The sequence below is a fragment of the Ochotona princeps genome, chromosome 17 (genome assembly GCF_030435755.1).
Source record: "Ochotona princeps isolate mOchPri1 chromosome 17, mOchPri1.hap1, whole genome shotgun sequence".
In the NCBI taxonomy this organism is placed as follows: Eukaryota; Metazoa; Chordata; class Mammalia; order Lagomorpha; family Ochotonidae; genus Ochotona; species Ochotona princeps.
The window spans coordinates 27,220,383-27,235,500 of record NC_080848.1 but is presented as its reverse complement, the minus strand read 5'-3'; the positions used below and the strand labels follow the sequence as shown (position 1 = coordinate 27,235,500).

The 15,118-nt window shown below is 47.8% G+C and overlaps 1 protein-coding gene across 1 annotated transcript in view; it reads left to right on the top strand.

Annotated features, from left to right (window-relative positions):
* Window positions 1–15,118, top strand: part of TEX14 (testis expressed 14, intercellular bridge forming factor) — a 102,527-nt gene that overhangs the window by 41,346 nt on the left and 46,063 nt on the right. Inside the window, exons 6-13 of the mRNA XM_058676074.1 lie at window positions 1,377–1,458; window positions 2,241–2,371; window positions 4,029–4,145; window positions 5,225–5,348; window positions 6,528–6,706; window positions 11,779–11,930; window positions 13,066–13,256; window positions 13,976–14,126. Of these exons, the coding sequence (XP_058532057.1) occupies window positions 1,377–1,458; window positions 2,241–2,371; window positions 4,029–4,145; window positions 5,225–5,348; window positions 6,528–6,706; window positions 11,779–11,930; window positions 13,066–13,256; window positions 13,976–14,126 (1,127 nt within the window). The remainder of the gene's footprint in view (window positions 1–1,376; window positions 1,459–2,240; window positions 2,372–4,028; window positions 4,146–5,224; window positions 5,349–6,527; window positions 6,707–11,778; window positions 11,931–13,065; window positions 13,257–13,975; window positions 14,127–15,118) is intronic.

Here is a 15,118-nt window from a genome sequence, read left to right as displayed (position 1 = left end):
CCCGGGATCCCATATGGGCGCCGGTTCTAATCCCGGCAGCTCCACTTCCCATCCAGCTCCCTGCTTGTGGCCTGGGGAAGCAGTCGAGGACGGCCCAAAGCTTTGGGACCCTGCACCCGCGTGGGAGACCCGGAAGAGGTTCCAGGTCCCGGCATCGGATCGGCGCGTACCGGCCCGTTGCAGCTCACTTGGGGAGTGAAACATCGGATGGAAGATCTTCCTCTCTGTCTCTCCTCCTCTCTGTATATCCTGCTTTCCAATAACAATAAAAAAATCTTTAAAAAAAAAAAAAGAAAAAAAAAAGAAAAGAGTTCGTAAAAGAAAAGAGTTCGTTGAATAGCCCGGAAGACGTGATGTAAGAGAGATGGAGGCAGAAGCTTGTGTGGTTCCAACTTTGAAAGTGACACTGTCATTTCTGTAATGTCCTACTGGGTGAAGCTCAGTCTAACTTGTGAGAACTCTACAAGGGCACTTATTCCTAGGAGTGAGAAGCACAGGGTGCTCAAAGAGGCTGCTTGCCACACCACCGGTACTTCCACAGTGAGAGTAATGTTGAAAAGTTACATTGTAGGGCCCGGCGGCGTGGCCTAGTGGCTAAAGTCCTCGCCTTGAATGCTCCAGGATCCCATATGGGCGCCGGTTCTAATCCTGGCAGCTCCACTTCCCATCCAGCTCCCTGCTGTGGCCTGGGAAAGCAGTTGAGGACGGCTCGAAGTCTTGGGACCCTGCACCCCTGTGGGAGACCTGGAAGAGGTTCCCCAGCTTCGGATCGGCATAGCACCGGCCGTTGTGGTCCACTTGGGGAGTGTGGCTCACTTGGGGAGTGAATCATTGGACGGAAGATCTTCCCCTCTGCCTCTTCTCCTCTGTGTATATCTGACTTTGTAATGAAAATAAAAATAAATCTTTAAAAAAAAAGTTACATTTTAATATCACATAGTAAAGACAAAAGCTTTTCCACCTTCTGAAAACTTTTTTTTTTTAAGATTTATTTATTTTTATTGGAAAAGCAGATGTACAGAGAGGAGGAGGGACAGAGAGAAAGATCTTCCATCCGGTGATTCACTCCCCAAGTGACTGGTGCTGTGCCAATCCGGAGCCGGGAGCCAGAAACCTCCTCCGGGTCTCCCACACAGATGCAGGGTCCCAAGGCTTTGGGCCATCATCTCCTACTTTCCCAGACCACAAGCAGGGAGCTGGATGGGAAGTGGAGTTGCTGGGATTAGAACCGGCGCCCATATGGGATCCTGGCAGTTCAAGAAGAGGACCTTAACTGCTATCACGCTGGGCCCCACATTCTGAAAACTTACTTCAGCATTGTTCCACTGGAGATGAATGATTAATTTGTCTTTTCTCTCTGTTTTAAACATTTCTAGAAACTCGAATGGCTCTCCTAACCGATTGCTTAAAGCTGGGGTCATTTCAGCTAAAAATATCTACAGCTTTGGCTTTGGGAAGGTAAGAGATTACCACTGACAGCATTTACAGAGCTAAGCCATCTCTTGCCCTTGCCCAACTCCATCCCTTCCTTCACTGAAGTAATGGTTTTCCTCTTTTGAGAGTAAATTGTCTCTTTGTGTTCCCGTTCTTACTAACATAGAGAAAGCCGTAGAGAATTCCTGTAGTGACTCTACACTAGTTTTGGAAAACTTAGGAAATGATTGTGTAATTCCCACTGAGGGAACCACACATAAATCTACCCAAAAAGGAATGGAGTTCAGGAGCATGGTTGGAATTTTAAGAAGCTGATTTTTTTTTTTTTTTTAAGCTGAGAAATGTTTTGATTGCAAATGGTCTCTTTTGAGTTGGCAGTTCTGCACTGCTGGGTAGCTGAGTGATGTTTGCCTGCTGCTGAAGACAGCTTTCTTTGTGGAGGCAACCCAGGGAGCCAGAGGAAGGAGGGGTGTCTCTGGCTGCACCAACAGGCTTGGGTTTTTTTGGGGGGCACAGCTGGTGCCTCAGTTCCAGCCATGGAGTTTTCAGCATGCATCTGATTTCTTTCTGTGAACCACTATTTATTAACAAAAGGGAGAGAATATTAAAAGCTTGCTGCATTTCCCAAGGAGTTAAAAGATGATACCAATTAAAGAGTAGGAGTGATGTTCAGAGCAGGGCAGTGTCCAGTCTGTCAGTAATAGCTTGATCATTTTTGTTAACTGGCTGGAGGTCCGCTGCTTCTCCTCTTTTCACCACGCAATTTGAAGCTGCTTTTTGTTTTGTTTTGTTTTGTTTTGTTTCAGTTTTATCTCACAGGGGGGACACAACTTGCCTATCTGGGATCTCTTCCCATAATTGGAGAAAAGGAAGTGATTCAAGCTGATGATGAGCCAACTTTCTCCTTCTTCAGTGGCCCCTATATGGTCATGACCAAGTAAGTGGGAGCGGACCAGTGGGAGGCCCCAGGGAGATTGGCTGCATGTGGCTTCCTTATGGGGACACTGAAGACTGTATGTCTAAATTAGGGTTCCCTTTCCCAAACACCATTGACATTTTTGGCCATTTTCGGCTGCTGAGGACAACACAGTAGGATCATTAACTGTGTCGCTTGTGTCTGTCTTCTGGGTATTAGTGGCATCCCTCACACCCTCTGCTGCTGTGACACCAAATGATCCGCCTGGTGTTCTCTGTGGGAAGAACAACTATTGAGAGCTGACGCATGACAGTAGTAGACCTCTCTGCTTAGTGGGGATCACTGTGTATCTGATACCAACTCCTATAGAAGCTGACTCAGGCATCGGCAGGAGTCCTCACCAGCCCCATCCAGCAGAGATCCTAGTTCCTGGGGTGTTCTTAGTCCCTGGAAACCCAAACCCTGTGTGATCACATCAGTGTCCTGACCAAGGTCTCTTGGCCAACGTGGCCCTGAATTTTATTTCTGCTGATAAGAAATACCTTATTTTTCTTTTGAAAAGACTTATTTTATTGGATGGAAAAGCAGATTTAAAGAGAGAAGGAGAGACAGAGAAATCTCTTCCATCTGCTGGTTCACTCCCCAGATGGCCATAATGACTGGAACTGAATTGATCCGAAGCCAGGAGCCTAGAATTCTCTTCCAGGTCTCCCATGGAGGTATGTGGTCCCAAGGCTTTGGGCCATCCTCCGCTGCTTTTCCAGGGCATAAGCAGGGAGCTGGATGGGAAGTGGAACAACTGGGACCTGAACCAGAACCCATATTAGATGCCGGCGCTTGGGGGTAGAGGATTAGTTAATTGAGCCATCGTGCCAGCCCCAAGAAATACATTTTTTAAAAAAAGATTTATTTATGTTTTATTGCAAAGTCAGATATGTACAGAGAGGAGGAGAGACAGAGAGAAATATCTTCCGTCTGATGGTTCATTCCCTAAGCGGCTGCAGTGGCTGGAGCTGAGCCAATACAGAGCCAGGATCCAGTGGCTTCTTCCAGGTCTCCCACGCAGGTGCAGGGTCCCGGATCTTTGGACCGTCCTCGACTGCTTTCCCAGGCCACAAGCAGGGAGCTGGATGGGAAGTGGAGCCACCGGGATTAGAATTGGCACCCATATGGGATTCTGGCGCTAGGCTATCGTGCTGGGCCCAGAAATACATTTCTTAACCTTCTACCATGTGCTGGCACGATGACCTCTAGATCCCCGTGCCCAGTGTGCCCTTCATGTATGCTCCTTGTTTTCCTGCCAGGGCTGTAGACATGTTGTCAAGTCCCCTCCTGCTCTTTCCCATTGCCTTTACTCAGGACATCAGTATTCTTCTTCCTGACTGGCCTACCGCTTCCTAGACAATGCATGCCCTGTCCTGTCCATTCCCCACACTGCTGGTGCCACTGTCTGTACAGAACTGATTAAGTCACTGGTTTCCTTGAATCCTTTAGTAACTTCTTGCAGGGCATCTGATTCTGCAGGGTACTTTAGCAATGGTCCCAGGCTTGTTTGGCTCCCTGCTGAGTAGGTCACCCAGTTGATTCCAGGGACTGTGTGAACCCCACTTCTCTGGTCCCTGGCCGGGAAAGCTGGCTTGCTGGAGTTGGCTGCTCAGCTTTTCTCCTGCCCTTGTAGCTTGGTGTGGAGCGGGAGCAGGGTCACAGTGAAGGAGCTGAATCTTCAAGCCACCCAACAGCGCTGCAGCAGGTTGCGACTGGCAGACTTGCTAATTGCCGAGCAGGAGCACAGCAGGTGAGCCAGGAGACCCCATCTGTCCTGTGTCCAGGTCACTTTACAAACCCAGCATCCCTGTAGACCTGTTATGTTTCTCAGCCTCAGAATTTACTGACTTTGGGAATTGATTGACTTGATTTCCACGGGCTACCAAAAGAGAAAAGGGAATTGGTGAAAAGCCTGAGGGATTGGGACAGTGGTGGTGAGAGTCTCAACTGTGTTAGCAACTCCAAGTCACTGTCCTGCTGCGATGGACTTGGTGCACGGAGCCTATAATAGCACAGGTGGACCATGACCGATGGTTGAAAGCTGAAGTTCATTAGTGGCATCAGACTTTATAGACGGAGGGTCATATGGGATAAGGAAGGAGGTATTGAGCTTATCAACAGAACCCATCAGCTGTTTTGTACTTTTGTTTGGAACTCCTTTTGTTTTGTATATTCCACCAAGTGTTCTCATTCACATGCTGTCCACTCAACTGTTCTCATACAAGGAATATCCAATCAGCCACACAAACGGCATCCATTCAGTTGTTTTCACATAAATGTTATCCAATCAATTATGATCCTGTGCTAGCTGATCTTCTAGGGTTACAATGTCTTCCTGCAATTCCGTAGCACCTACTTTGGGGGGTCCAGCTTCTAGGCCCAGCTCATTCTCCTGCAACGGCTCTTGAGGCCCATCCTGTTTGGGGCTGTGTGATGCACAGGTCTGAAGACCTTCTGTGCAGACATGGTCAACTTTGGTGTGAGAGCAAATGAGAAGGAAGCCTGGGCCCAGTTCCTGATGTTTCTGAATCATTTCTAAAGTGGTGATAGGAATACGTTTCTTTCGGGTGGCTGTTGGGATCTCAGATGATGATGCTGAATGTGCAGGGGCCTTGATCACTAGGTCCTGGCAGCATCCTTGTGGTTGATGACTCGGCCCTCAGGGAGTAATCAGTGTGGGACCCCAGATTCCACCGTAGAGACCCATCCTGTTTTCTTAGAAAGATTGTATTCGTTTTGTACACATTTCAAGACAAAACAGGACATCATCTGTGTTTTCATCGTGTCCTGTGCTCCTCCACTCCATCCGAAGCTTCTTTTCTTTTGTAGCAAACTGCGGCACCCCCACCTGCTGCAGCTGATGGCTGTGTGTCTGTCCCAGGACCTGGAGAAGACCCGCCTCGTATACGAGCGCATCACCATTGGCACGCTCTTCAGTGTCCTCCACGAGCGAGTAATTGGCCGTTTCTGTGCCTTTTCCTCTGGCTGCCTTTCTTCCCTGCCTTCCTCCCAGCTCTGTCCCCACCCCAATGGTAGATTTGCCACTTGTACATGCATGGAAGATGAGTCTCTTCGTTGTTTTATTTTACGGGGCTGTGTTACGCACTGTTTCAGGCCGATAGGCACATGGCTGGAACCAGTTTGATGTTACTGTTGTGAGTCGTCCTGCATCCTTGCCAGACATGCGAGAGCTCAGCCAACCAGATAACACTGCTGCATTTCTGGCTGGCTGTGATCTAACTGCCACCAGCTTTGGTTTTCTTGCATTTTCACTTACTCATTTCACTTCACTGTGACTTGTTCACTCAGAAGCCTTTACCACTCCTCTCCCGCCTGTCATATGTGTCTAGGGTCGGGAGATGCCTTCTAGGGCCAGTAGACGGTCTGGGAAGTGGGCTTTGAGTTGAGACATGGCTTCTAGGAGCTCCTGGAGGATTAGGCCTTTTTTTTTCCCCTCCATTAGGCCCTTTTCTCCATGCCCTTTTTTCTAAAAATCTTGGGTAGGACTGCAGAAGGGCCCTTCCCAGAATGGCCTGCCTTCCCTTACATATGGGGTGCTCCTACTGACCCTCTGATTTCTGTTTTCTTTGATGAGGGCATTACCTTAAAAATGCCATTGCTGTGGGGGAGAGACTCAGGGTGACAGCTTGTTAAGTTGGTGAGAGTTAATGTATGTCTTTGGATCAACTTTGCCGTTCATCTGCGTGGACTAGAGGCTGAGCTCCTTCTCTGCATCCTGCAGGCTCCTGTGAGCATCCGGGTCCCCTAGCTGCGTGGGTCTAGATAGGAAGGGGACAGGGCAGCGAGGTTGGCTGCTGGCAGGGAGGACTTTCCTTGCTACTTTTCTTCAGACCAACTCTGGGTACATATATCGAACACTGAGAATTTTGTCCTAATTTTTTATGGAATAAAGCAGCTCAGTGGAAGGAAGGGAGCCCAGGTTTGGAGCTAGAGGGCCTGGGTTAGTGGGACCTTAGGCCTGTCTTTTAACCTCTCTGAGCTTGAGGCGCCCCATCTGTAGAATGGGAGCATACCAGGTGGCTGTGAAGATTAAACAGAAGACTGGAAATCACAAAGCACTCTAGTGTCAGGGCACATTTTCTTCTGTGTCTGCATTTTCTCTCTCTGGCAGAGGTCCCAGTTCCCCGTGCTGCACATGGAAGTGATTGTGCACTTACTGCTCCAGATCTCGGATGCCCTGAGATACCTGCACTCCCGCGGCTTCATCCACCGCTCCCTCAGCTCCTACGCTGTCCACATTGTCTCCCCGGGGGAAGCGAGGCTCACTAACCTGGAGTATATGCTGGAAAGGTGAGTACAGCCTTGCGTGTGACCTCCTTCGGAAGGTCTCCCAGGGCCCTTTGCTGTAGGCAGAATCTGGTCTAAGCAGGGCTGTCTTATTGTCAGAGAAGAGGTTCCCAAATGCTGGCTTTGCCTGCCAAGGTTAAAGTCACTTTGGGGTATTTACTTCTCTTCAGGACCTTCTCATTTTAATAAATATCTAACAATCAGCTATTAGTAAGATGTGCAAATACTCTGCTCACTCTAAGATTTTCAGTCGTTTGACTCAACAAAGTACATTTTTCACCTTGGAATTCAGTGTGTACGTATATGCACACGCATGCTCGGAGGGCACTGGGTTCTATGTTCCCTCATCCGTGGCTCTGCACAGTCCAGCTCTCATTTCCCCACTGTGTCCTTCGCATTGCTGGTTGGTGAGTAGGAGATGGCACAGAGGGGTGCGTGGTGGGCACTGGGGTTCAGCTCACTGAGACCGGCCATCAGGACCAAGGGCCTCCATCAGGCTGTGTGGTCGAACCTGGTTTCCTACTGGGCTGGAGTCGGTCTGAGTTGGGAGTTGAACCCCATTTCTCACCCCGAGTTGTGGGAGGCAGAGGCTCTCCGCTCTGCTTCCTTGCTGCCATCCACAGCTCTGAGCTGTGGGAATGCTTTTTAGGCAGACCCCTAACCCACATACCTCCTCTAAGTCTCCCACCCACCACAACTAATGCTTTGCTTTTGTGTCAGAGAGACTTTGCAGTTTATCTCCTTGACCCTTATTCACGAGAGCAGGGGTTTCTGTTCTATTTCCTGCTGCTGCTGCTCAGATGCTAGAACAGGACTGACCACAGCTGGCTCTCGGCGTGTTTTCCTGACAAACAAAACTAACACCTTGCCAGTTCTTGTGCCTCTTATCCTCCTGCCTGGAAAGGGCAGGGGCCAGACTGTACGGTCGGGCTACTACAAGGTTCTAGGGAAAGGAAAGCTCCCAAAGCTCCCAGTCATTGTAAAAGCCAAATTCTTCAGTAGAAGAGCTGAGAAGATTAAGGGCGTTGGTGGAGCCTGTGTCCTGGTGGCTTGGAGCCACTGATAATTAAAGTGTTTCTCTGCTGGAAAAAACAAGCAAACCTTTTTGTGGCTCCTGACTACCTGTGAAATTAAGTCCTGGTGTCATTGTAGGGCATGGAAGCTTCCTGAGGAATACTCTTCTAAAGCAGTGCCAACCTCTTCACTTCCATTTGGAGACACTTTCAGTCTGTGCCATTCCACAGTGCTGCTCCACACTTCTGGAAATTAGTAATTCATAGCTGCTGAAGTATTCATTTATTTAAAACTTATTTGTTTACTTACCTATTTACAAGGCAGAACATCAGAAAGAAAGAATGAGGGAAGAGAGAAAGATCTCCATGCTGGTTTACTTGCCAAATGTCCCCACAGCTTGGGTTGGACCTGCCTAAAGCTTGGAGCCAGCAGCTCATCTGGGTCTCCCAGGTTGGGGCCAGGAACCTAAGCAATTGCGCCATCACCCGCTGCCTTTTCAGTACCTGAGCAGGAGGCTGGATCAGAAGCAGAGCAGCCAGGGCTCTGAGCTGGGCGCTGGCCCTCTGCTTACCCTTTCCCATTGATTGCACACCCACTCTGGCACACTCTAGGAAGCCTTCGCTGATGTCCTCCTCCCCTGAGATACTTGGCACAGCCCTCTCCTCTCACTCTGCACTGAAGTCTACCGTAGTCGTTTGTATGACCACTGTGCCTACTGCTCTTGATGGCTAGCTCTCGTGGGACAGCCACTGTGACTTGGCCAGCGTTCTTTCTCCAGACCTGCCCATAGTAAGTGCTCAGCAAGCATTTACTGAGTCCAAGGGAAGGAAATCTTGACATGGTTCAGAGCAGGTTGACAGCTTGACTACATGTCTGGCCAGCCACAGTGGAAGGGAAGATTCCCTCCCTGCCTCACCCTACCCACCATTGGTTAACATCAAAGGCTTTTCAGGAGGACTATGACAAGATCCAAGCTACTGGGGCATGGTGCAGTAACCTAGTGGCTAAAATCCTTGCCTAGCATGCGCCAGGATCCCATATAGATGCTGGTTCATATCTCGACTGCTCCACTTCCCATCCAGCTGCCTGCTTGTGGCTTGGGAAAGCAGCTGAGGACGGCCCAAAGCCTTGGGACCCTGTGCCCGTGCATGGGAGACCTGGCGGCAAGCTTCAGGCTCCTGGCTTTGGACTGACTCAGTTCTGGGCGTTGCAGCCACTTGGGGAATGAACCAGCGGATGAAGCATCTTTCTGTCTCTCCTGTCTGTAAATCTGCCTTTCCAATGTAAATAAATAAATATTTAAAAAACAAAACAAAACAAAACAAGCTGTTGGTCAGGGATATAGCACCATCTGGTGTTGGGACGGAGGTACAGCAGTTTCTCAAGCTTTCATTTTGCTGATGGAATGGGGACCCTAAAGTGAAAATTGAGCTATGGAAATGGAAATAGCTACGCCCAACCTTGTCCTTTTTATAGAAAAGGAAGAGGGCCGCCACGTTGGGTTAGAGATGGTGAGAGGTTCCGCAGTTGGTTGGTTTGGAGACACAGCCAGGGTTAGAATCTGGTGCTCAAAACTGCTCCCAGGCTGCAGGGACAGGACAGATTTGAGATTGACAGAAGGAAAACCAGCACGGAGGCCATAGATGAGGCCTTTTCACCAAGGAATCAAAATGGAAAGGAAAGAGTTGAAATGCCCTGAGAGCTGGGGTGAATGCCTCAGAGAATGGTAGGAGGATGTGAGTTCCCTTTGGGCTTATTGACCTCAGAATGGATCTTCAGGCAGAAATGCAGTCAGTAGCAGTAACAGCTTGGCTACTTTAGAAGCTGATAACATGAAGGGATTGGTTATCCAGGAGTCCAGAATAGCTTCTGTTCTGCATTTATTAGGCACATTAGGCCTTTGAATGTCATTGTGAAGGATAGCACTCCAGCTCTTTATGTGGAAAGGATGCAATAGTTATGACTCTTCTTCAACTCCTTCTTAACAGAACATTTAGAGTTGGAATCAAGCTTGAAGGTGGTGTCATGGAACTATAATTGGTTGTGATTTTAATGTCAAAGTTAAGTCTATAAAAAGACCATCCTAGAGTGAATCTCAGAAGTCCCCCACACCCAGGGAGCTTTACAAAAGGAGAAGGGAGAGCCGGTGCAGTAGCCTAGCGGCTAAAGTCCTCGCCTTGAACATGCCAGGATCCCATATGGTTGCCAGTTCTAATCCTGATGGCCCTGCTTCCCATCCAGCTCCCTGCTTGTGGCCTGGGAAAGCAGGCCACAACACAGATGCAGATTTGGTGGCAGTCTTAAAAATCTACAGGTTTTTTCAGTGGTAAACGTTGAGACCCTGATGTAAGTTTGGGAATGCAGTGATGTAAAAGACAAAGAAGGCTCCTGTCTTCATGAACCTGACTCTAGTACGGGGAGACAGGTAATAAACTAAATGAATGAACATGAATGCAAGTGCTCTGAAGCCAATGCAATGGGACCACTTTGTTTTTTTACTTCTTGTATTTTTTATTTTTAATACATTTTATTTTTTGTAATAATTACATGGTGGATCAGGATGGGAAGAATAGAGGTTTAGAGAAAATTGGGTGTACTTCTTGCTTCCAAAGTTGCTATTTCTTGTTGTTTCTGGGAGAAGGGGAGAGACAAAGGGGGAAACCACTCATGACTTTCCACATGTCCTAGTACCCAGGGACCTCATATCAACCAAGAGTCTCAATACATACATATTCCCTGGGTTCTGTCCAAGTAGTTTGGATAGTTCTGAAATGCTGCTGTCACCCTCCCAGGGTCCATTTTCTCCACTCACTGAGATTTTTTGCTGTCATTGTTTGTTTGGGGTAGTTGTCCAGTTAGTTCTGTTCTTCCGCTACAGCACCAAATGAGCTGCCATATTCTTTTACAACAAGGCCTGTGGCCACTTCTCTGCCTTTTTCATTAAGTAGGACATGTTCTTGCAGGCGAGTCCAAGTACTTGGGCCATGTGACCCAAGTCCCATCGATCTCCGACCCTGGGGTTCATAAATCCGACACCCTCCTTGTAGGCAGGTGCCAGGCCCTGGGCCATGAGACCCAACCCCGGCTGAATCCCCCACCTCTTGGGCTCAGAAACCTGTCACCCACCTCACAGGCAGGCCCCAGGATCTGAGCCAAACGACCCAAACCCTACTGGTTCACCCATCCCCAGGGCTCAGTAACCCAGCCCCCACCACACAAGTGGACCCTAGGACCTGAGCCAAGCTACCCGAGCCCTGTCAGATCCCCCATCCCTGGGACTCACAATCCCAGCCTCCCACTGGGTCCAGGCTGACATGACTCACCTCACCTCAACGTCCACAATCTTGAGATTATGTCCATTTTCTCCATTCACCGAGATTTGAGGGCCCAGCACAGCCTGGCCTAGGCTAGTCTGCCCCCGTTCCAGCTCCTAATGGTGAGTGCTGCAGTCTATCCCAGCCCAGCTTAATTGCTGTCCCAGAATAGGACCACTTTAGATTAGGTGGTCAAAGGAGACCTCTCTGAGGAGGCACCTTGATTTTGGTAGGATTTATTCATTTATTTGAAAGAATTATTATCGGAGCTGATCTGATCTGAAACCTAGAGCCAAGAGCTTCCTCTAGATCTTCCACGTGGGTGCAGGGACCCAAAGCCTTAGGTCATTTTCCCAGTCCGTAAGCAGGGAGCTGAATCAGAAGTGGAGCAGCCGACAGCCATATGGAATGTTAATGATTCAGGTGGAAGCTTAGCTTACCACGCCATGGTAGTAGTGGCTTGGAACTAATGCTTCACTCATTAGAAGTGGCTAGTTGCTCTAGGATCTGTGATAACAGGCCAAGTAGAAACCTCCAGTGCATGACATGAAGTGTAATATGTGTAACATGTTGAAGAACTGAAAGAAAAGCTTTGTTGAGCAGAGTGACTGAGCAGGAGAGAGGGAACAGATGAAGTGGGAAGCACGAGGGCTCACGAGTGAGAACGGTGCTGAGGCAGTGAGTCAGCTCAGTCTCTGGCAAGGTTTTCAGGGGCTCACGAAGCTTGCCTTTATGTTTCCTCTGTAGCCAGGATGGAGGTGTACAAAGGGACCTGACTCGAGTACCTCTCCCCAGCCAGTTGTACAACTGGGCTGCACCGGAAGTGATCTTGCTGAAGGCAGCCACGGTGAAATCTGACATCTACAGCTTCTCTATGATCGTGCAGGAGATGTTAACAGGTGACGAAAGTACACACTGGTGGTTGACCACAGTCCATCCTTACTGTAGACTTCTGGGTTGAATTTTTTCCTCCCACCCCCCAAGTAGTTTTATAAAAACAAAGGACTAAAAAAAAAAAGTCTTAAAGGAAATCTGTGTTTATGGAAAAGACAGAATGATCTCAGAAGTCTCTCTTTTAACTATTAAGATGCAAGGAAAGCCCAGCTATTGGGTTGCTAACTATAGTACATTGAATTCAAACCAAGTTTTTTTTTTAAAGATTTACTTTTATTTGAAAGTCAGATATACAGAGAGGAGGAGAGACAGAGAGAAAGATCTTCCATCCGATGATTCACTCCCCAAGTGGCTGCAATGGCCAGAGGTGTGCCGATCAGAAGCCAGGAGCCACTTCCAGATCTCCCACGCAGGTGCAGGGTCCCAAGGTGTTGGGCACCCTTTCCAGGCTACATGCAGGGAGCTGGATGGGAAGCGGGGCTGCCGGGATTAGAACCAGCACCCATATAGGATCCTGGCGCATTCAAGGGGAGGCCTTTAGCCGCTAGGCTTCTGCACCAGGCCTGCCCTTAGGAACTTGTATATGAAAACTGATTGGCCTCTGAGGGGTAAACCATGAAATTAAACACCTCCAAGACCCAGTAAGTGTATAAATAGTGCTGGTTGAAGGAAACAGAAACCCTTCCAAATCTACATGAGTTTAGTGTGAAGGAAATAGTTCCCATAGCTAGAGACAGTAAAACTTTTTCAACAGAGATATGCACTTATACAGATAATAAAGTCACAGTTACTGAGGAGTCAATGAGAAAGAGCCATTTCGCGGTCTGTGCAGTCCCATCAGCAAACTGCATTTTCCGTGAAATGAATGTGTTGGGCAACCAGCTTAATGCCTCCTAACTTTTCCTGTACCAAAGTCTGCCAGTGGGAAGCCCATTTATATGTGTCGCTGAGAATACCATTTCCCGTCTCTGTGACAGTGATCTCCTTGGCAGGTGAGTAAGGTAGATGAAGTAAGGAAGGTAAATTCTCATTTGTGATTGGGCTTATAGGTAGGTTCTCCCCCCGGCCCCCTAGATAAGAACCTAACTGACTTACTCAACTTTGTCTTAATATTTTTTTGCTATGAATTTTTCTTTATAGACAACATACCCTGGAATGGTTTAGATGGTTCAGTTATTAAAGAAGCCATAGTCTTAGGAAATTATTTAGAAGCGGATGTCAGACTTCCAAAACCTTACTATGATATTGTTAAGTCAGGCATCCAGATCAAGCAGAAAGACCGAACTATGAACCTTCAAGATATCCGGTATATTCTGAAGAATGACTTACAGGTAATTCCTAAAGCTTTTGAGAGTTTATTTCGGGCTCAACCATCCAGGGGGTGGGGAGTTGGAGACTAAGAAGAAGCTGAAGTAAGTCGTAAGGAGTTTTGGAAGTCCTTATTTTATTATTTGCTTTGTCGGTAGCAGGAGACTGAGGACTAGATCGGGGAGGTTCAGCACATGGTAGGGACACACTGTGGGAACATGGTAGAGAGACCGTGAGTGGTAGCTGTTGCTTCAAGATACTGATAATGACAACAAGTTAATTAGGACCTCAGCACCCAAGAGGAGTAAGAAGAAATTTTGTCTGTACCTTGATTGGTTTCTTTCTTTTTGTTTACGATTTACTGTTATTTATTTAAAATGTAGAGCTACAGAGGGAGGAAGAGACAGAGAGAATCTTCTATTCACTGGTTCACTCCCCAAATGACTGTAGTGGCTGGGGCTATGAAAGTCAGCCAAAGCCAGAAATCTGGATCTCCATTTCCATCCAGGTGTCCCACATGGGTCGCAGAAACAACAAGCACTTGGGCCGTCTTCCACAGTTTCCCAGGATTAGAAGTGGAGCACGTGGAACTTGAACCAGTGACCATATGGGATGCTAGAATCACAGGCAGTGGCTTAACCAGCTATGCCACAATGCTAGCTTTGTCTTGATTGGTTTCTGAAACACCAGTGGTATTCAAGTGACAGCAGACACACCCTTGACAACATCTCCTGTGTTACAGGAATTTATTGGAGTCCAGGGAACTCAGCCACCTGAGAGCCCTAGGGTGCAGAGATGTGAACCTCATCCTGACAGCAGTGTCTATTTAGGACTGACTTCAGAGCAGCCAAAGGAGACCTTCAACTTGGAAATCAAAGAATTAAAGGAAATGGGTATGGCCCCAATTCACACCTTAAACATCACGTTGACGCTGTTATGTTCTGAGAGTCCGTGCAACTGATTGACTCTTCCAAAGTGTATGTGGAATTTATGTTAGGGGGAAAAATGAATGTTTTAGGGAAAAATTAAGATCCTTAAGATTGTATTACATTTGGCGTGCTTTATATATGCTCGAGTTGGATTCAGAACTAAGTAGTTCTGAATTTATTGTTTTGAGTTTATTGTTAGCATGGTTACTTACAAGAGTTTATCTAATTGTGTCACAAATAAAATGCTTTTTTTGGAAGATCTATTTATTTATTTGAAAGGCTGAGTTACAGAGAGAAAGCAAGAGACAGGTCCTCCACCTGCTGGTTCACTCTCCAAATGGCTGCAATGGCTGGGGCTGGGCTGGACTGACTGGTCAGGAAACAGAGCTTCTTCCTGTTCTCCCAAGTGGGTGCAGGGGCTCAAGCATTTGGGCCACCTTCTGCTGCTCTCCCAGGCACATTTGCAGGGAGCTGCACAAGAACTGGAATAGCCTGGGTTTGAACCAGCATTCATATGAGGTAACAGCACTACAGGCAGTCTTTACCCTCTATGCCATGGCGCCAGCCCTGTTATATTTTATTTTTAAAGATTTTTTATTTATTTATACTGCAAAGTCAGATATACAGAGAGGAGGAGAGACAGAGAGGAAGATCTTCCGTCCAATGATTCACTCCCCAAGTGAGCACAACAGCCGGTGCTGTGCCGATCCAAAGTCAGGAGCCAGAAACTTCCTCCAGGCTCCCACATGGGTTCAGGAACCGAAGACTTTGGGCCGTCCTCGACTGCTTTCCCAGGCCACAAGCAGGGAGCTGGATGGGAAGCAAGGCTGCCAGGATTAGAACCAGTGCCGACATGGGATCCTGATGCATTCAAAGTGAGGACTTTAGCCGCTAGACCATCTCAGCGGACTCCATTATGTTTTAATTTAAAATTACTGTATGCTCATTTTAGAAAA